This window comes from Alligator sinensis, unplaced genomic scaffold (assembly GCF_000455745.1).
Source record: "Alligator sinensis unplaced genomic scaffold, ASM45574v1 scaffold199_1, whole genome shotgun sequence".
In the NCBI taxonomy this organism is placed as follows: Eukaryota; Metazoa; Chordata; order Crocodylia; family Alligatoridae; genus Alligator; species Alligator sinensis.
Genome location: NW_005842008.1, coordinates 2154916 through 2175635, shown reverse-complemented (window position 1 = coordinate 2175635; position 20720 = coordinate 2154916). Strand labels below are relative to the sequence as shown.

General features: G+C 44.5%; 1 protein-coding gene across 1 annotated transcript in view; it reads left to right on the top strand.

Moving 5' to 3' along the window:
- Positions 1–20720, top strand: part of ABCA4 (ATP binding cassette subfamily A member 4) — a 109282-nt gene that overhangs the window by 83151 nt on the left and 5411 nt on the right. Inside the window, exons 37-46 of the mRNA XM_006021864.3 lie at positions 1466–1643; positions 3312–3427; positions 8448–8595; positions 10169–10292; positions 11223–11352; positions 13679–13799; positions 14676–14738; positions 14850–14956; positions 16306–16447; positions 16821–16955. Of these exons, the coding sequence (XP_006021926.1) occupies positions 1466–1643; positions 3312–3427; positions 8448–8595; positions 10169–10292; positions 11223–11352; positions 13679–13799; positions 14676–14738; positions 14850–14956; positions 16306–16447; positions 16821–16955 (1264 nt within the window). The remainder of the gene's footprint in view (positions 1–1465; positions 1644–3311; positions 3428–8447; positions 8596–10168; positions 10293–11222; positions 11353–13678; positions 13800–14675; positions 14739–14849; positions 14957–16305; positions 16448–16820; positions 16956–20720) is intronic.

The window sequence follows — 20720 nt, the reverse complement described above, 5'->3', positions numbered from 1 at the left end:
TGCTCAGGTCCCTTCCGACACTACCTACTATAAAAATGTGATACAGGTTGTAGCCATATTGGTCTACAGGCAAAAGGAATCAGAAGTCGTGGTAGAAGTGATATCTTTTATTAGACCAACTAGATATTTGCAAATAAAAGTCTTTGTTTGCAAGCTTTGGGGCACACTTACCCTTCTTCATGCATAGGAGAATGCAGATTGTAAATTCATATTTCACAGGACAGCTGAAAGTGTTGTAAGATCTCCTGGTTGCAAATGTTCATTTTGTGCAAGGGGATTGGAGTGGCACTCAGGGAAGGTGTTGGCTCCCCACTGGTATATGCTGATAGGAGGAGGTTGCTGCCAACTTAGCTTCAATTGATTGTGGCAGTCAGATAACTATGGAGATAGAAAAAAAATCCTTTTCCAGTATGACCACTAGACGGCTCTGTTGACATAGCTAGACCACCAAAGTTGTAGCAGCTGCAGCTCCATACTGTAGACCAGTGTTTATCAACCTTTTTAAACCCAAAGCACCCTTCGTTAAACTCAAGGTACCCATTGGAATGTGCCAGCTCTTAGTTTGCGCTTGTTTTTGGCTACAGAAAAATAATAGGGCAATTTGTCTGTTGCAAAGTATTCAGGGAGACCACAACAGGTCAGAATGTTTTTTTTAACACTGTGGATTCCTGTTTGAAATCTCTAGGTTTATCTTGTGAATCATGTTGGCATACCTAACAGTGCTAATATTGCATGTCACCCTGCAGCATCCTTGAAAGGATCTCAAGGCACCCAAGAGTGTCCTGGCACCCTGGTTGAGAATCACTGTTGTAGAAACTCCAGAATCTCTTCTGGCTTGTTCACCTCTCAGGATAATTTGTGGCTATTCCTGACAAGGATGTTCTCCCACCTCACCTACAGACCATCTCCATGGGTAACCCAACTATAGGTGTAGACAGGTGCCTGTGACAGTATCAATAAAACCCTATTCTAATGCCCTTATTCAAGCAGAGTAGCACATGTTTGGTAATTGGAGGTCTTCGGGACTATGTAGTATAAGATGTGGCTCAGTCTAAAGGTGCGTGTACTCCTGACATTGGGCCTTTTGTTAACACACAGTGGTGAATATCTCAATTTAGCTACACCTGCTGTGCTAGTGGCCATGCTGTGTCTCATGGCAGCATGACCTGGAGAGAGAGAATGAGCATCACAGGTGGGCTAAGAATAGATAGATTGATGTGTGCACGTTAGTAGCAACCCTGAACATAACACAGCAAAGTATACATGCCAGTTCCAGAATTTGAATAATCCTCAAGTTACCAAACAGGCTTGTTACTGCTGGGTCTAAAATTGCTTGGTGTTTTCTCAGTGATCTCCTGAGGGTATTAGGTGGAGCTGCTCATGCTGGCCGGAGAATAACAGTGGCATTTTGTGTGGCATTAGCTGTCTTGCTCATCCATTTCCTCCCTCTTCCACTTTGTTGCAGACTGACCACATCAGTGGATGCCGCTGTTGCCATCTGTGTGATTTTTGCCATGTCCTTTATCCCAGCCAGTTTTGTTCTGTATCTGATTCAAGAGCGGGTGACAAAAGCCAAGCACCTTCAGTTTGTCAGTGGTGTGACTGCTGCTGTTTACTGGTTAACCAACTTCTTTTGGGACATAGTGAGTAACTGTTAGTTCTAGCTCTTTGCTGGGAACTATTTCTTTATTTGGTTAGGCTTGGAACTTATAGGCCTGGTTAATGAGGTGGATCCCAAGCACTGCAGTGTACTCATTTAAAGCACTGCTCAGACAATTTCTGCTAAGGCTCTGCCCACTTCCTATTTAATTTCAAATGGCTCAATTAAGTCTCATGCACAACTCATTCTTCAGCTAATGAAGCTGGAAGTGATGTAACCTCATGGGTTTTCAATGCTTATTGCAATTTTCTGTATCTCATTTTGCAAGCAATTGTATACTATTGTTTCAAAAGAGAATAGAACAGTAACCGGGGCTTGTGTAGAAGTAGATGTCTTCAGAGCCTTACTGAGAGACCCAAGATTATTTTGCAAGGACAGAATGACTCCTTTGGCCAAATGAGCCACAACAGTAAAGGGCCCAAAAGAGTCCTTTAAAAGAAGAATTCTTCAATGTGAGCATTATACAATCTGTAAAGCAGGAGCAATTGAAAGGATTCTTGGGTATCCACTGAAGACTGCACTTAAAAGATGAAAAGGAGCATTAATTTAGTAGATACGGGGAAAGACGCAAGCAATCTGGTTTCAGCTGCTGCAGGCTGTACTGTAAAAATGTCTTCCATGTCCACAAGATAAACTTCTGATCATTCTGAGAATGTGGCATCAATAAATAATAAGCAGAAAAACTAGTCAGGGCAATGACTGAGCCTGCTGTCACTTGATTCTCTACCTTTTATGTAGCAGCAGTCCAGCTTAGTGAATTGAGAACAACAAGAACTAGTCTTTTTATATAAAATCTCTGTGCTTTTAATAAGACTCTTCCCAAACACCTATTCACCATTATATATCTATCCTGTTATATAAATTAGTGTTTAGAGTTCTTACTCTTCAAACCAGGCCTGTAAGGTAAAACTGTTACGTGCAGTTAGACTTGTACTTTCCCTGATAAAAAGCAACATGATGGAGAAATTTAGGCTGCTGACAGACATGGAAAAAACAAAACAGCACTTTACCAGAAGAGGAAGCACTTTAGTTCAACCTGACTTCCCAGTGTCTGTATAGATTGTGTGCTTCAGCAGGGGCTTTTTCTGGCACTTTTATCTAAAGCTGATTCAATTAGCTATTAGATAAAAGAGCCAAAAAGCCATGCTGAAGCTCCTGATCTATACAAACACTGGGGAGCTGGGTCAAACTAACGCAATGCCTCTTCTGGGCACGTGCTGTGCTTGGTGCAGGGGTGTACCAAGCTTAAAGTGCTGGTTTGTTTTGGTTTTTTTTCACGTCTGTAAGCAGCCTTAGGACACCTATACACATGCATTGAGGCTGCTGGAGCATGGTAATTACTGCACTCCAGTAGACTCCAGCATCATGTGCATCAGCATCCCCACTCTAAAAAATGGCAGTGGGGGTGCTTTAACTAAAGTTTGTTAGACAAACTTTAGTTAAAGCACCCCTGCCACCGTTTTTCAGCACAGGGATGCTGATACATGTGACATTCCAGCTGCTCTAAAGCAGCTATAAAAACCAGATCTAGTGCATTATTTTTCTAGTGTTCCTTAGTTTAAAACCATTCTATGCACAGGGCTGGGTCTAATGGAGAGTTTGTAGAACTCTGTTGTACTCATACCTTGTATTTCTTACTTTGTTGTGCCAGGTGAACTATGCTGTGAGTGCCACTATGGTTGTGGGTATATTCATTGGCTTCAAGAAGAAAGCATACACTTCTTCAAGCAATCTCCCTGTGCTTATAGCATTGCTGCTTCTGTATGGGTAAGTCTTCTGGGCTGCTTATTCATGTAGGACCCACTTGGCTGGAGCAACCTAAACTTCCATGTTAGAAACACATTTCAGGTTCCTGAGCTGAGCTGGGTGTGGCTGATGTCTAGTTTTAAAAAGGTATAGCAAAGCACAGTACTGTCAAACTGGGAGTTTGTTGACTCTGATTCCAGCTTGGACTATATCTCACCCTATATCCTTAAACAAATCCCTTAACTCGGGGTTTCTCAAACTGTGGGTCGCAAAACCCCCGGCAACTTAAAAGGGGGTTGCAAATTCTCTTCCCCCCCCTAGAAGTGGTGGTGAGGGAATGGGGCTGCCCCTTCCATTGAACACTCTGTGTCGCCACCGCATGCTGTGCGCTGTTTCCCGTGCCCAAGTCTGGCTGGCTGGCTGCCGGGGACCCCCCTGCCGCCCACTCATCAACCGGCCAGACTTGGTTGCGAGGAAGTGGTGTGCAGCGCGTGGCAGTGGCACAGAGTGCTTGATGGCGGTGGCAGCCCCATCCCCCGCGCCATCGCTTCTAGGGAGGGAAGAGAAGTTTGCAACCCCCTTGTCGCAGTATCAGAAAGTTTGAGAACCCCTGCCTTAACCTCTTTTAACCAGCGAACGAGTTTTTCCAGCTATAGAGTCATGATATTATTATATTGATTTACTATTTCATAGGTTGTATTGAGAATTATATAATTAGCTAATTGGCTGGAAGGGATTAAAAGAAAAGCAGCTTTTATGATTACTGCCCAGGAATAGGGGTCAATGTTCTTTCTGTTGTTACAGTAGTAAAAATGGCCATGGGAAAGGTCCTTTGTGCTAAACACTGTGCAAACATACATAAAGGTAAATGAAGTGGTTGCCTAGTGCATAGAGCACTGGCATTGTAGTAAAGAGCTTTCAAGATCAGCTATCACTTGTCTGTTAGGTGACTTTGGTCAAGTTATTTAACCTTGCAACACCTCAGTGCATCCACATGTAAAATGCAGTAGGATACTTGTCCTCTTTGTTAGGTGTTGTGAAAGCCAAGGAAAGGAAGTTGTACATAAGAGCCAAATTTTCGAGGACACTCCTTGCTGCAGAAAGCTTAACGGTTGAACAGGTGTGAGGATTCTGTTTCCCAGAACAGCCACATGAGGAAAAATTTGCTTACTGCTCTTCACCTCTGCCGCAAAGGGAGGTGTTGAGTTGTAAAGCTGAGCTGCACAGAAAAAGAAATTGGGCTTGTATCCTATCTCATATACAAAAAAGGCCTTAAAGTCTTAAACATTGTATTGGCAATCTTAGATATGTAGCATGAAGTACTCATGGGACATTTGACTGAAATAAGCATTGCCAAAAGTGTTTTTGCAAAACTAAGTACTTTTCTCTTCTCATTCCAGTTTTTCAGGGTTCCTACATTTGGTATTTAAAATAGTGTGATCTTACTAGTTTTGTTGTCTATAGTGCCTTCTAGGGGAAAATAGATCAGAAAAATCTGAATTTCTAATGCAAAAACACAAGCAGTTTGTTTCCCTTAAAACAAAACATAAATCCTTTCATGTCCTCTTTATGAATCACAAAGAAGTATACAAGGGCACAAATCCAATTTTGCTTTTTCTTGATAAATTAGCTTTAATTCACTAAAGTACTTTGGATAGAGCAAGCACACTGAAAGTGCAAAGCATTATTACTATGTCGTGTTTGTAAAACACTGGAAGATGAAAAGTGCTGTATAAGGGACTGGCACTGTTTTATTTCTTGTTATGTAGCCCATACATTTTTAAAATTATGGTAGCACAATCTCTAAATGTGATGTCTATTTAAGAGTACCTAAAAAGCATTTAAAAACAGAATAAAGAACTTTTACAGACATAAAAGCATGTCTCTCTATTATAAAAGCAGAGTGTCTTTATTATTTTAAAGCACCTATAAAAAATGAGAAATGTTTTGCCAAAGAGCTTCACTGTACATGGCTGAGGTTTTGTTAGGAGCTTCATAATTTGCTGCTAAATGAAAATCATGAGCACAGTTAAAGTAGGTGAGGTAGTAAGGATCATAAGGATCACTTATTTTCATGTTTTGACCCTTTGACCCACATGACATTCCTATCCTGTTTTTGCTTTTGTTGTCCCAAGAAATTAGTTGAATCTTTCACCCTTTAGCGCCACAAAGGGGCTATTAGTTAGCTGGGTGGGCCCAAAAGCCCATGTTAATATGGAAGATACAAATAGACAGGAGCTTTTGAGGCCCATCCAGTTGGTATCTCGAGACACTACCCCTTGTGCCAGCTGGACTGCTGAAGCAGCCCTGACCTGGAGTGGCCCAGCCCCTGCCCCCTTCACCCACTACAGCAGTCTGGCAGTGGAGGCTGCTGCCTGGCTGTGACCTGCTGCCATCAGTGACAGCATCCGCCCCCTTGGACCTGCGGTTCCACGGCTGCATGCCTGCCAGACCTGGATGGGGTGCCCTGGCTCTGCTATCTGTGCAGCTATCACCTAGAAGATGGGCTCCTTGCAGTGGCCCACTCTAAACTGTCCAAGTGTGTCCTCTTGGCTCCAAATGGCCAGCAGGGCAGCCACCTCATCTGCCCTCCAGTTGGGTCCCCAGTGCTGGCCCTGGACAGGTCTCGCCACTTGTCTCACCAGCAGAGATCCTGGTGTTCCCTGTTTAAAAATTGCAAATTCCCCGATAAGAAATGCAAATTCTCTCATTAAAACGCCCAAAATAGTGTTCTTTCACTATTAAAATGAAATGCCGCTATGTATCGAGAGATCAGTTGGGCAGTGTTTTATTGATATATTTACAAGTTGAAAGCAGTTTGGAAGCCTACCAGTGCCTCTATCATCATAATAAAATAATTCTAAATATCTATAGAGTTTGGCATTTACTTTTAGCCTTTTTGTCATAGACAAATCAGAGCTGCCCCTACCTTTTTCACTCACCAGGATGTGCAACGCTGAGCAGCACTGAGATGCCAGTGCCCTGCCCCTCGCTCTCAATCCATAGCCTACCTCCCACCCCAGTCCCCTTACTTCTGACCCACAGCTCACCAGCAGCAGCAGCAATTGGGGTGCTCGAGGTCTCGTGGCATGGGGCAGCGTGGCTCAATCCTGGCCACCTGGCACCTGGCGCTGCCTCTACCACATCATGTGCATGTGGCCCATGCTGCACGGGTCTGTTCACCTTTGGACAGCTCCAGGCCCTGCGGGTGGTCCCGTGCCACTCGCAGGGACCACCTGTCATGCCAAGCTGGGTCCTGCATGCACGGTGACAGCTCGAGTGGCCCGGAACTGCCCGAAGGCGTGCGGCACCAGGCCGAGCCAAGCCACATCAGCACAATGTGGCAGAGGCAGCACTGGGTGCCAGGTGGCCAGAGCCAAGCTGCACTTCCCCACACCATGTTGGGGGGCTGTGACACGAGGCCCCAAGCACCCCAATGGCTGCTGCTCATGAGCTGAGAGCCATGCAGGGAGGGATGTGGGTCCTGCAGAGAGCGAGCAGGGGACCCACAACTCCTGAGCTGCCCCCCCCGACCCTCCCCACTCCCTACTTACATGGAATGGAGCCCAGGTCCAGGTCCCTGCAGCCTGCACTGCAGTTTGCCCTGCACAGGCAGGCAGCGTGCTTCAGCTGGCTACCAGAGTGTCTCTTTGGAGGGGCCCAAGCCACTGGTTGCCTCAGGGTATGGTCCTGAACCATGCCCTGCCCTGCATTTTTCCCCCCGTGTTTTATTTTGATACCTGACTATCCAGGTATCAAATTTTGAGCACTCACTGCAAATATGCAGTGCAGGGAACTTTTCTGTGTTCCCAGTGTCCCTCTTGCCACATCTCAAACTGCTTTGAGATGCAGTAAGAGGCACGTGTGGGCTCATCTGGATATTCCCATAATGGTCACATAGGGCAAGCCCCAGAATGGGCTACAGGTTAGGAAATGAGATGCACTAGTAGAGCTTAGAGAGTATCTACATTTATATAGTATTCTCTTGTAGTTCAGAGTTGTTTACCTGGTGGTCCATGAGCCACATGTGGTCCACAAGGCTCTTATCCAGGCACCACTGTATCTATTACTCCTGCTGCACTAGCAGTTGGGGCATCCCTTCCTTCTCCAGCCTCTGCTTCCTGTTCCCACCCAGGGAATAGTGTGGTACAACCTGTGGTGCTGGGGGAGCCTGTGACTTGTGAGCTGCGGGGGGGCAGCTGCCCCTGTGCACAGTACAGTGGGAGAGGGGAGGTTGCCCAGGCAGGTGCACGGTGTAGCAGTGAGGGCACTGCCCGCACACACAGTGGAGCAGGGGGTCACCTGTACAGCAGTGGTCCCAGGGGTGCATGGCTCAAATTATTGTAACTCACACAAAGTGAGGCTCCAGCTGGTGCATTCCATGCAGAATGTGGCCCCCACCTGCCTGGAAACTGGACAGCCCTGCTGTAGTTGGTACTTCTCAAACAAGTGTCATGATAGTATTTTGCATTTAGAAGCTCTACATTTTACCCACAACATATCTTAAAACAAAACAGTAATCGTATGTACTTGCTTTATTTGTGTGCAAAGGCTGCCTTCATAATCATTAGTCGTATCTGCTGAAGTGTTCATATTAAACACTTAATTAACTGATTAGCAGTAAGTGTGAATATTTGGATTTTTTTCTGGTGAGTCCCAGAGATTGCATACCCCATTTCCTACATCCTACCTTTACCTGCTTCTCTCAGAGATTATCTAGAGCTCAACTACCATCTTTTAATCACTTGTCCAGGGATGTCAGGTAATCATCTCCTTTGATGAATGATGATGATTACCTTGCTAGAGTAGCTTGTCAAGGTCTCCTCAGTTGCATTTTACACCATGGCTCTGTGTATGAGTGGCAAACCGGACTAGGGAGAGAAAATGTGCCATCATGCTGTAATTAGGGGAAAATAACCTGGTAAAAGTTTCCAGTTGGTTTGGATTATTCAAAGCCTGATGTCACCTGATGTCTCTGGTAGACAAACTAATATGAATTCTGAAGAGTTATTACCACTGTGTTTATGTCTTTCCTATACAGATGGGCAGTAATTCCCATGATGTACCCAGCAGCCTACCTTTTCAGTGTCCCTAGCACAGCATATGTTGCATTGTCTTGTATTAATCTCTTCATTGGGATCAACAGCAGTGCCATTACATTTGTCCTGGAGTTGTTTGAAAATAACCCGGTAAGCAAGCACTGCTTTGCTAGAAACGTTGTTTTTATGAGTCAGATGCTATGCACACTGTTCCAAGTTAGCACATTCTGTATTGCCATCAGGAGTGACTGTATTTTTCCCCTCTGCTGCCCTTTCTGGGAGTGAGTAAGTAGGGGGAAAACTCATAGGTGCATGCAGCAGGGTGGGGATGAGAACAGAATTAGCTAAAGAGATCATAGGTAAAGCTATGCTGGGTTGCCAACCAGCCACATGTGCAAAGGAGTGACAGTGAAATGATATTGATCACTGTGAGAAAAGCCACACTGAGATGCCACCAGGAGACATTTCCTTCTTCTGCTGGTGATAGTTTCAGGCCTTCCTCCACAATGGATCTGTCACTTCTAGGAAGGAGGGCAAGAAGTGAGAAAGGTGTGAAGCTGCCATTACCAAGGGAAGGAGCTGGCATCTGACAACCAAGCCTATGCCTCACCATCCCATATCTGGCCTATGCTAGCATTTTTGTCAGTCTCCACCCACTGGTTCCACTCCCCAGAGTAGTAACAGCTGTGAGAGCACTAGAGTAGACAGGCATATGTTGGGTGCCAGCATTTTAAACAGCTTGCCATTTGGGCTTGTTCTGAGCAAGGATAAGAAGACATGGTACTTAAACACTGGTGTCATGTCTTCATTAGCACTTCTGCTATTGCCCCCATTAGCAGTTCTTGGGAAACCAGTACTGACACCCATTCTACATCTGGCTGTATTATCCAGTCGGTTTTCAATGCTGGCAGTGCACTTTCAAACACAATATATTACTTTGTAACTGGTTGGTCTGGAAGTGAAGCAGGTTTTAGCTCAGGTGGCTTCAAAATTTCAAGATCCAGTTTTGTGATCCCTTCTGGCACTGTTCCATACATTCCCCAGTGCATTTGTAAGCATTGTGGGATGCCACAGCTGTACAGCTTCCTGCTGTGATAATGCAGCAATACAATCCCAGTCTGTGGCACAGCAGGCCAATATTACATTACCCCTGAGGGTAGGTCTACATTATAAATACTGCTTTCAACAAGGTAAACCCATCCAGAGTTCCACGCTGCTGTGGGTAGCCTGTTCTTGGTACCTCAGCCAGATTATTTATTGCTAGCTCAGGAGTGCTTATACTACATTTCAGCTGGCAGTGTAGAAGTGCCCTGAGCCATTCTTTCCAAGATCTTCTCCTGGCCCTTTTTCTAGTTGCAGACCAGGCATTATATAAGATCTGAACAAATGAGAAAAAAAATTCTATTCAAGACTCCTATGCTGATAGAGCCAGAGTTACATATCACATCACATATACTACATTTTATAATATTTCTCTGTGCTTGCTGGCTTATTTTTTACATATAGATTCCTAGTATTTTGTTTCAGTTGCCACAGTTGCCCGTTACAAACTGCAGTCTCAATTCTCTGTTGGTATGGAGACTGGTAAAATACTTCTGTGTTCTGAAAAAGGAGACCTAATTTAACTGAAATTACAGGGAACTGTGTACTTTCATTCCCTTATGTTTTCTTAAAGAAAATGCTCTGAGATGTCTGGATTTGCTCTTGTTTCCATACATTACAGTCTTTGCTGAAATTCAATAACAAATTGAAAAACTTGCTGCTGATCTTCCCACATTTCTGCCTGGGAAGGGGACTCATTGACCTAGCCATGAACCAAGCAGTGACTGATGTATACGCCAGGTTTGGTAAGTAATAGCCAGTAACCACAAGGAAATTCTTGGAGAGCAACCCTGGGTACATCCATACCAGGATAGAGATATATTAGCAGTGTTGACTCGGAAGATTAGTGACTTTCCAGTTTCCACAAGGGGTATTAAGAATGGTGAGAGTGAAAGTTCAACTGTTTTAAGGTGTGTGCAGTACCCTAAACTAGTTGCAAGCACTAGGAGGGCCCTGAGTGGATGATCATCCACACCAGTCTCCTGTATCCAAATGAATTTATGCTGTACCAGTTTTCTGCTTCATTTTTTGCCCTTTTAGGAGAGAGGTATTTGAAATAAGATATTAACATTCTCTTATCAGACTGCAAAGTGTAGAAGGCTGCTGTCAATACTAACTAATAATATCTCCTTTCCCTTTCCCTTTCCCTTTCCCTTTCTGGGCAACCTTGGGCCCTTGGACAGCCACAGCTGGGATATGTTTTGGCAGTATTCCATGACAGCCTGCTATTTTGATAACCCTATGTCCATTTTAAAAGTGGCTGCCTTTCTTAAAATACCTCTATTCTACTTGGTTCTGGGGCTGCCCTGGATAAAAGGGAATGCCTTGCTGAAAAGGTAGTGACACATCAATAAAAGGTCATTAATTTGCCTTCAGAAAGAAAATCTTACTTCTAAAATACCCCCTGCAGATGTCTGCTTATGATCTACAAATGGCCATATATTAATGGAGACATCATTTATTTTCACCCAATACGAGCACCTAGAGTTAAAAGAGCTGAGTTTGGTTATGTGTTTCCAATAAGAAGCTCTATCAGGGGACTTTGAAAAAGTGCCTGGTCATGATCATATAAATTACAGATTTGCATCCTAAACCATTACACTAATGGGTTTTGCTCTCAGGAACAATGGTTTGGGCAATAATTCACCTACTTTTCTGGTGGTTTCACTCCAAAGGTGAGGAGCGTGTCTCGAATCCATTCCAGTGGGACTTTATTGGAAAGAATCTGTTTGCTATGGCAGTGGAAGGGATTGTATACTTTGTTCTCAATCTCTTTATGCAGCATCGTTTTTTCCACACAAGATGGTATGTTTGAAAAATCTTCAACTCAGAAATCTGTATGAAAGTTATTCTATTAACAAAATGACTGTCCCATTATCTGCTGGGGTTCCCTTCTCTCTCTTGGAAGCCTTACATTTGTGATGTGTTTAGCAGCTTCACCCTATTAATTTATTTTGATTTCATCCTAAATCCCCAATACACTGATTCAGGAAAGCACTTACATGTGTTAAGTCCCATTAACATCAATATTTCAGTGGTTTTTAGTATATTTTTTGTATTTTCTAAATAAGGGATGTTTTCCTGAGCGTTAAAGTGAACTTGCTTTATTAGATAAACTACAGTAATTAAGTCTACAAATTAACCTTTGAAAGCTATGGAGTGATTTAAATCCTGGTGAGAAGCCTTGATGATCCTAGACTGGAGCCCTCTCTATGCACTGGACAGTTTATGACCTAGGTACTGTGCAAATTTCCCTATGCTCATGCCTCAGCCCAACCAAGACGGGCCATTTCCCAGGTGTAAATGTGCCATTCATGCTCTGACAAGATTTTCAACAAGGGTTCCAGCTGGTGTTAGGTCTTTTCTCACATGGAGTGCTGTCTACCAGAAACCAGGACAACTGGACTTAGTCTTCTATCATCTCATTACACTGAAGCCACCAAACAGCAGCCAGCTAGTAAAAGCTTTAATTGAGCAACAAGTTGGTTCTTAACCAGTGACAGAGGAGTTCTTTGCTGTTGCAAAACACTCTGGTCCACCCCAGCCCCTGTGTTCCTGGGACTAAGCACTTTACTTACAGAAGTGGAGAATGCAAGTGCAAGAGTGCTGCAGCCAACCTTCCCTTATAAAACCAAGGTCCCATCTCTCCAGTCATGGGAATTAACTAGTTTATTAACTAGTTAAAAAGTTAAAGAAATGGCTAACTTTTAACTTTAACTACTTAAATTTTTCAGCTGTCAACTTTTAACTTTAACTAGTTAAAAAAAAAGTTAACTTTAACTTTTTTTTAAGTATAAGTTAAAAGTTAAAAACAAATTAAATCTGGCTTTTCCAGAGTTTTTCCTGACACAGCCACTCTCTAGGACTTGCATGGAATGATATTTCTTTATTAAAACTTTAGGACTTCTTGTCTGAGAGACAGAGGGTAGTGTGCCTTCCTATGAGATATGGTGTCTTAAGAACTGCAAGTCCCAGAGTTCCTTAATTCATGCTGGCATTTTCTGTGCATTTGCAGAAGTCAACAGGGCAGCCAGTTGGCTGCAGTTCAGGGAACAAGCACAAGCAAGCAGAGACATTGATCCCAGTAAGAGTGGGAACTAGTAGTGAGGGTGAAGCAGATGATGACTTTTTAAATTTTAATGAAGATCAGAACCAGCAGCCCAGGGCCCAAGAAGTTGAGAATTACTTCTCATCTGTGAAAAACTTATCTGAGATGTCACCTACTATAGAAAAGTTATTCATCTGTTATAACACAAGCATTCCCTCATCTGTCCGTGTAGAGCGATTGTTCGGTAGTGGGAGCTTAGTTTTGCAAGACAGAAGAGGAAAATTGTCAGGTGTAAATTTTGAAATGCAGCTTTTGCTGAAGTTCAATAAGCATGTTTAAATGGTTTCTGCTATGCAACTGAACAGTCTTTTTCTCATTTAAATTGATTTTTTCATTTCAGTCTAATTTTGATTTTCAGACACTTTCATTATTTCTTATTCAGATGTATTTCATACCCTTTTGTTACCTTTTGAGCAATAAAATTGTAACAACAGAGGTTTCCTGTGGAAACAGCTTTCATTTGTCACCTGGCTATGAATAACTCCTTTCTGTTATTCTGGTATACCTGCATGATGCATTGACTTTTACAAAGTACTTCACATGGTCAGGGTGAGAAGGATCTAACATTACATAGGTATTGGTAATTGTTATTCTGAAAACTGTATGACAAGTATAACATTGTTTTCAGGTAAAGCAGGATGAGTTCTGAGTAAATTAGTGGGCTTCTGTGGGCTTATGGAAAAGAAACCCACTCATTGCATTTGAAAATGAAAAATGATGCCAAGAGGCAATTCATCATGTTTCACGCATTTCTCACAAATCAATTTAACTTTTAAATAGTTACTTTTTTTAACTTACCTTTTAACTAGTTGAAAGTGGAAATATTTAACTTTTAACTTAACTCATTAATTTTAAAGGCTGGTAACTTTTAACTAGTTACATTTTTCATAAACTTTTCCCATGACTGCATCTCTCCCATTAGTCATACTTTCTGGCAATTGCCTCAGCCTGATTTCAGAGTTTGCTACTGTAACCATGTCCTATGCAATTCATCCACTCAGTGAATCTCTTGGCTTTCCTTAGGTTTTATTATCCTGTCACAACACCCATTAACAATGAAGATGAGGATGTTGCAGAGGAAAGACAAAGAATTATGAAAGGAGGAAGCAAAACAGATATCTTAACATTAAAAGAACTGACGAAGGTAATACTTTGAGAATGATAAAGTCAATGTTAGCTTTAGTTGGAAACTCCCCTGAAGGGGGGGACCAGTGACAGATTATTGTTCCACAGTGCACATCAATCAGCAGATTGGATGGTTTTAAAACCAAGAAAATTGAACATGACTGAACTAAGCTATCAAGAATCAAGTTAAAATCCTTAATATCAGTACAGGAAAGTATACTCTTAACGCTGCTCCCTTCCTTATTTACCGCCTTGCTGAAGTGACCAAACTCCTTTACCTTCCCACCTCGCCAATCCGAACTAAAATTCTGCCATCTCCCTTAGATTGCACAGCAGTTTTCCATCAGATGCTTCATTCTGGTCTGCTGTTCTTCCATATATAAATCCTAATCTCCCCTTTAGCTGCCCTCACATTTCTGGACTAAGAAACTCACAGTGTGGTGCTAGCTAATTTCTTTCCAGGGGCTGAACACATCTGAATGATGCTTTCTGCCATTTTCTTCAGCATCCTAAAATCATACCTACCATATATCTTTGACTGCAAGTTTTATTCTTTGGTCTTCATTTCCTTTGCTTCATCTTTTTTGTTCATCAGGAGCCTTCGGTTTCAGTAGTGATTCTGAAAACTGGATCCATGATGCCATAGATATGAAATGACAGGTTAGATAAAAGTGGCACATCCAATTTAAGAGTAATTTAAAGTGTGGCTAGTTAAGAGGAAATGTTTGATTTGTGGAATGTTTGTACCTTGAGTTTTAAATTGTTCTAGGGTTACATTTTATTCTTGTCAAGGCTTTAGAGCTGCCTCATGCCCATTTAACTAAACAGTCACATTCTGAGAATTGTCTCTGCTGTGGGACTCTGAAATAGGAGTTTTATTCTCCTCTCTTTCTAGCTTTATGCAACTGGACAAAGGCCAGCAGTAGACAGGCTCTGCGTGGGCATTCGTCCTGGAGAGGTGGGTTATTCAATAGCACCAGGACACATGTTGTGGCTGAATTCAGGTTTTGTAATCCTATTGCTTTCCAAGCTGTAAGTACTGAAGAATGTGATAATTTTTATAATTTAGTGTTTTGGCCTCCTGGGAGTGAATGGTGCTGGCAAGACGACAACGTTCAAAATGCTGACTGGGGACACTGATGTGACAACTGGAGATGCTGTGGTGGCTGGCAACAGGTAAGCTCCTTAAGACACTCTGGCAGTCCCATTCCCACTGGGTAAGTGACCACATCACAGAAGCTTTCACTGTCTGGCACTCACTAGCAGCCCTTGTGGACACTCTTGGCAGACGTGAAGGGCCTGGCAATTGTGCACAGTGGAGTGGTTGGCACTGCTGTTGCTCTTGGCTGGGCCTGTTCTGTGGATAGAGGACATCATCCAGAGTCAAGTCAGTTATAAGTAAAGCAGAATGAAATATTAGTATTTAGAGAGTCCTAATCTCTGGTGCTCTGTGATGTGAAAGATCCTATGCTATAGAGACTTGCTGCCTCCTTTTCTCTGGGTGTGCTTGATTTTGTGTTGGAAAGTCTGAAAATAATTAATATAATTGATAGGCATGAGATTGAGGCATAAAAATCAGAGTTGGAATTTGTACTTTCCAAAGCACAGGTGTGGTTTTCACATTTCCTAAAACTGCAGCTTTAATATCTCAGTCTCTTGCAATGAGGTGTAGAGCTCTTCTTCTACATGTGGAGAGTGACTGTTTCTTATGCGTGTTTGGTGTTTAATGCTTTGGCCAGTTATGTGTTCTGGACTGTAGCTACAAACAGCCAAAAGACAGCAGTAATTCAAAGGCAAAGTAAATCAACTCTTTTATTTCCCTTTCCCCTCTCTCTCTGCTACCCCCAAAAGCAGTGTCAGCATTGTTTCTTGCTTATCTACTCCCAGAGGTCATATTCCAAGATTAAACTGCCCAATTTGTTACCTAGAAATAAATACCATTAACAAAATAGGATCTGCTGAGTTGCTGCTCAGAGAACGACTTGTCTTACTTGCCTTCAAGCTGGTTTATACTGTACAATCTAGCTTCAGCAGAAAAAGCGGGGGAGAGGAGACTAGTTTACACTCTTATTTGGGCTGAGTGGACTAGAAATGGAATTTATGCACATATGCCAGCTGTAACATGGTGAAGTACCATTGTCCTGGGCAATTGCTGGGCAATTTAACAGTCTCCCCCCTCAGGGGGAAGCATTGTTGCGAGTGATACCTTTTATTGGACCAACTGCATAGTTAGAATAGACTTAGACAAGCTTTTGAATGAGATGCATTCTTCCTCAGGTTAAGAAAAGATATTACCCACAATAATCCTTGCCTTTCACATAATTCTTGGACCATCGTGGCTACAGCCTCACTCCAGCAGTACCAAAACATGGAAGATCTCAAAATTCTCAGATGAAATTAATCTCTAGGTTGGTTTCACTAATGAGGGAGATATTGCCCAGAGAAAACAGACTTTCTGCAAGCTTTCCACTTCTTTCCCAGAGTTATTACTTATTGTCACGTTACTTCGTTTGTTCTCTCTCCAGTATATTGACCAACATCTCTGATGTCCATCAAACCATGGGCTACTGCCCTCAGTTTGATGCTATTGATCACCTGCTCACAGGTCGGGAACATCTCCGTCTCTATGCATGCCTGCGAGGAGTCCCAGGAAAGGAAATCGAGAGGGTAAAGCAATCTCTTTTTTGCTAGCTGTTTGGCTTACAATAACTATTTGATGTGATTAATTGAAACCCTCCCGTGTGTAGGGTCAGAATTTCTGTTCCTGGAAATTTGGGGTGCAGTTCAAGTCATTTAGACAGCTTAGCACATGACTGCACCAGCAGAGGCAAGCATGTGGTCATCTGTGAGGCATGAAGTGGTAGTTCACCCTCCTTTACAAGCAGTTGTGCTCATTAATGGAGTCACCTTTGTTCCAACCATAAGATCTGTTTATGAAATCACTGTTTCTTCTCTGGCTCTACCAGAAGTGGGAAGCACCAGATCTGCCTGCCATTGATTATCTGCTATGTGAAAAAAGAATTAATGCTCTTTCCCACAGGTTGCTGAGTGGGGCATTCAGAAGCTGGGTCTTCACATGTATGCTGACCAGCTGGCAGGCACTTACAGTGGTGGCAACAAACGCAAACTTTCCACTGCCATCGCACTGATAGGCTGCCCTCCTCTCATCCTACTAGTAAGTGTCACAGTAAAGTAAATCTGTGATGTTGCAACATGGTATTTCAGAAGGCTGTTCTCCAAATCAGGCATTCTGCCTACAGTTAATAAAGGGCTGAGCACCTCTGGTAAAGGGGTGCTACTACCCTCAAATCTTGTCAACTTAAATGGCATTGTTAGTTCTTTGATTTCACTGGAAACTAGGGGGTTTAACATCTCTTAGGACTGACCACTCAGTAACTACCACAGGAAAGTTCTTCAGTGGAGGACTTGAGCTAAAATTTGGGATCCAATCACCTCTGAATGACATGGAAGTTCAAATCAATAACTCTGCTCACCACAGCTCACCTCTGCTTGTTGTATAGGGAACAAATCAGAGTGTATAACCATTGATTTCAGAGATGACTTTATGAGCAGATATACCTGGTGGAACAGGCCAGCACTTTTTTTTAATAGTGCCATCTAATTTATCCATGGAAATAAAAATATGAGTGGAACAGACCTGGGACAGAATTCTGCTTCCCTTTGTGCATCTAAATGGTAGTTTTCTGTATGCATAAGTGGTGGTTTTGTCACTTATGCACAGGTTGCAATTCTGCTTCCCCTGCAGTGTGGATGCTAAGCCTGCATGCATTTGTTGAGCATGCTCAATAAGCCGTGCACTGGTTAATTGTGTAATTACCTTAAAACCAGCTACATATGCAAAGTACTTACTTATCACACCATAAAAAGCTCCAACCAGCTATAAAGTTAGACCTCAAAAATGTATACTAACTTTATAGCTGGTTGCTATCAAGCTTTAATTTTCATGTGTATGGGGTGCACCATGCCCAGTGTGAAACCCCCAGGGCCTGGGGATCGAGGTAGCCATGATCTCTAGGGGATCAGGGATGCATGAAGCCCCCAAGCTTGTGAGATCACAGCTGCCTGTCCCAGCGGTATGTGGGGTGCCCCCACATCTGGGAGCTCCTCATGTCGCATGGCAGGAGGCGCGATTGTATGGATCATGTGTTAGATCCCATTGTGCCTTTACCTGCACATATAGAGGGGCCCTGTGTAAAGTCCATAAGATGTAGGACTGCAACAAGCATTGCAGGAGTACAGTGAAGGGGACTGCACAGAGACATGGTTCTGTGATACTTTAAAGTGCTGCCTTTCAAGACAAACCTGGATTTTCATTGCAGCTGTTTGTGCAGCTACAGGAGGTTGGGGTGTGGAGTCCAGCTGGCTGCGCACATGGAAGAGCTACACTCCGAAGAGCGTGGCTCAGGACTCCATGTTGCTTATCCTATTCCCTGCTGGCTTCAGAGTGGGCAATTTGTTCCCTTGGTGCAGCAGCAGCACTGGCTGAATGGAGGGGAGGGGGGAAGAGGGGCTGGGACTTTCCCCAAGAGCAGCACTTGCCCTAGCTCCTGGGAACCTAGCTTAGGGCTTTGCATTGCTTACCTTACCCCATTCCCTGCTGGCTTTGGTGCCAGCAGTTTGCTCCCTTACAACAGCAACCGTGCTGGCCATGTGGAGGGAAAAGGGGAAGAGAGGATGGGACTTTCCCCGGGAGCAGCACATACCCTGTAGGGTTGTGTGAAATTTCAGCAGCCGTTTCGTTTCAGAGGTGTATCAGGCCGTTTTGGCACCCAAAATACCAAATCCAAATCGAAATGGAAAGCTCCAAAACACCTCCGAAATAAAACGAGGCATCTGAAATGTTTTGGAAATGTTTCAGAAAATTTCAGTGTTTCAGAGCCAGGCTTGCAGGGAAAACAGCTGTACGCTGTTGACCTGCTGTGTGACTTGGCTTTGCAGGGAGCACAGGTCTGCGACGGGAGTCTCCTCGCCACTGCTGCCCACCCTGCACTGCCCCAGTGACACAGGGCTGCACAGGGCGGGCAGCAGCAATGAGGAGACTCCAGTGTGGATTTCTGCTCCCTGCGGAGCCAGGTCGCATGGCAGGGCAGTGCTGGTCCCTGTCGCGTGACTTGGCTCTGCAGGGAGCAGAGATCCAGGGCAGTGTGGGGTGGGCAGTGGCAGCGAGGAGACCTCCCATGTGGATCTCTGCTCCCTGTGGAGCCAGGTCACATGGCAGGGCAGGGCATTCCCTGCCATCTGACCTGGCTCCACAGGGAGCAGAGATCCGCACTGGGGTATCCTCACCACTGCTGCCTGCCCGCACAGCCTCACGTTGCCAGGGCAGCACAGGGCAGGCAGTGGTGGCGAGGAAACCACTTGCGCATATCTCAGCTCACTGCAGAGCTGAGTCGCACGACAGGGACCAGCAGGCTTGCTCACCGCTTTGCGCTACTTTCCTGCCTTGTGACCCGGTGTGACAGGGATCAGAGATCTGCATGGGAGTCTCCTCGCCTGCACGAAGGTCAGTGGCTCTCCCCTTCTCCCTCCCACAGACGAGACACCCACGGCCCCATCCTGCTCCCTGCTGGGACCCTGCAGCCCCTGGCCCCAAGCCCCGCCCAGCTGGGCAGTACGGCTGTGCAAAGCTTGCAGCCTGTTCAAAACAGATTCAGATTCAGAATTCAGATTCAGAATTCAGATGAGATTCTGTTTCACAGATCTGGCCAAAATGAAACAGGACAGTGATTAGAAACACTGAAACAAATCACTGTCCTCCAAAATGGCCGAATCTGAAACCGAATCAAAACTTAGCCGTTTCGTACATTCCTAGTGCCCTGGACCCCAGGAGCGCTGCTGGGCTTCCCATTGCTTACTCCTTCCTTTTTAAATCTCTTTACCTGTTCCTTTCCTTGGTCTCCCCTTTACCAGCTCACTCCTCTTCCTCCAGCCCAGTCCAGCATTGCACTGGGCATGTTAGGCTCCCTCAGGAATCAAAGTGGGGTAGGTCCGTGCCCCCTCTGGATCTGAAATAAGATAGTGACTTCCCAGGAAGGGAGCAGAGAGCAGGCTCTGGATTATAGTCGGGGTTCTTGCTCCCAATGGGGCAAACCCCCTGATTGCTCTCCATCCATTTTATCCAGTGACTATTAAAGGCAAAAGAAGCTGATACAGCTTTTCAGAAGAAGAGCTGGAGAAGGGTCTGGTTAATGCCTGACCTGTGGTTTGGTGCACCCTCTTTTCTACCAGGCATGAGGCTTCTGCTGCTAGTGGCAGCAAAAAGGTGGGAGCAGTGTCTGCACCTGCCCCACTTCCACTAACACTAGCAATAATAATAACCCTCAGCACCATCAGCATGACAAGCACCAGCTTGACAGTCTCCTCCACCCTAATTTCAGTCCCCAGCCTGAACCTTTCAGTGCCAAAGGAGGAGCTGGATCTGGATCTGGAACCAGGGGAACTCAGTGCCGTAGCCAGAGAAGTTCTGGGGAAAGAGGGGGAATCTGAGTCTGTGCTCCACACCCCTCAAAGTTCCCCTAGAGCCAGGTCTCCTTCTCTGGAAAGCACCTCAGTGGAGATTGAGATTGTGGAGGCAAGTGGCTCAGCTCAGTCAGCTCCTCCTGTTGTCCCTCTGCCTGCTGAGGAGGGGGATAAGGCAGGATCCCCACCCGCACCTCAGAAGCGAGGGGGTAGTGTAGTGTGGAATCATTTTGAGATTTTCCCCTCTCGCTCCAAAGGCCCTGTCCCCTCAAAGCAGAGGCAAGCCACCCTGGAACAGTGGGGGAAAGACGGACAGAAAGGGGGGCACGTTGCAAGGGTGAGCAAGATCATCCAGAGTACTGGGGAGATACTTGCTGTTGATGGCCAGCCCTTCTCCTTACTTGAGTGGCCAGGGTTCAGGCAGCTCATGGTGATCATGACACCATCCTACACAGTGCCA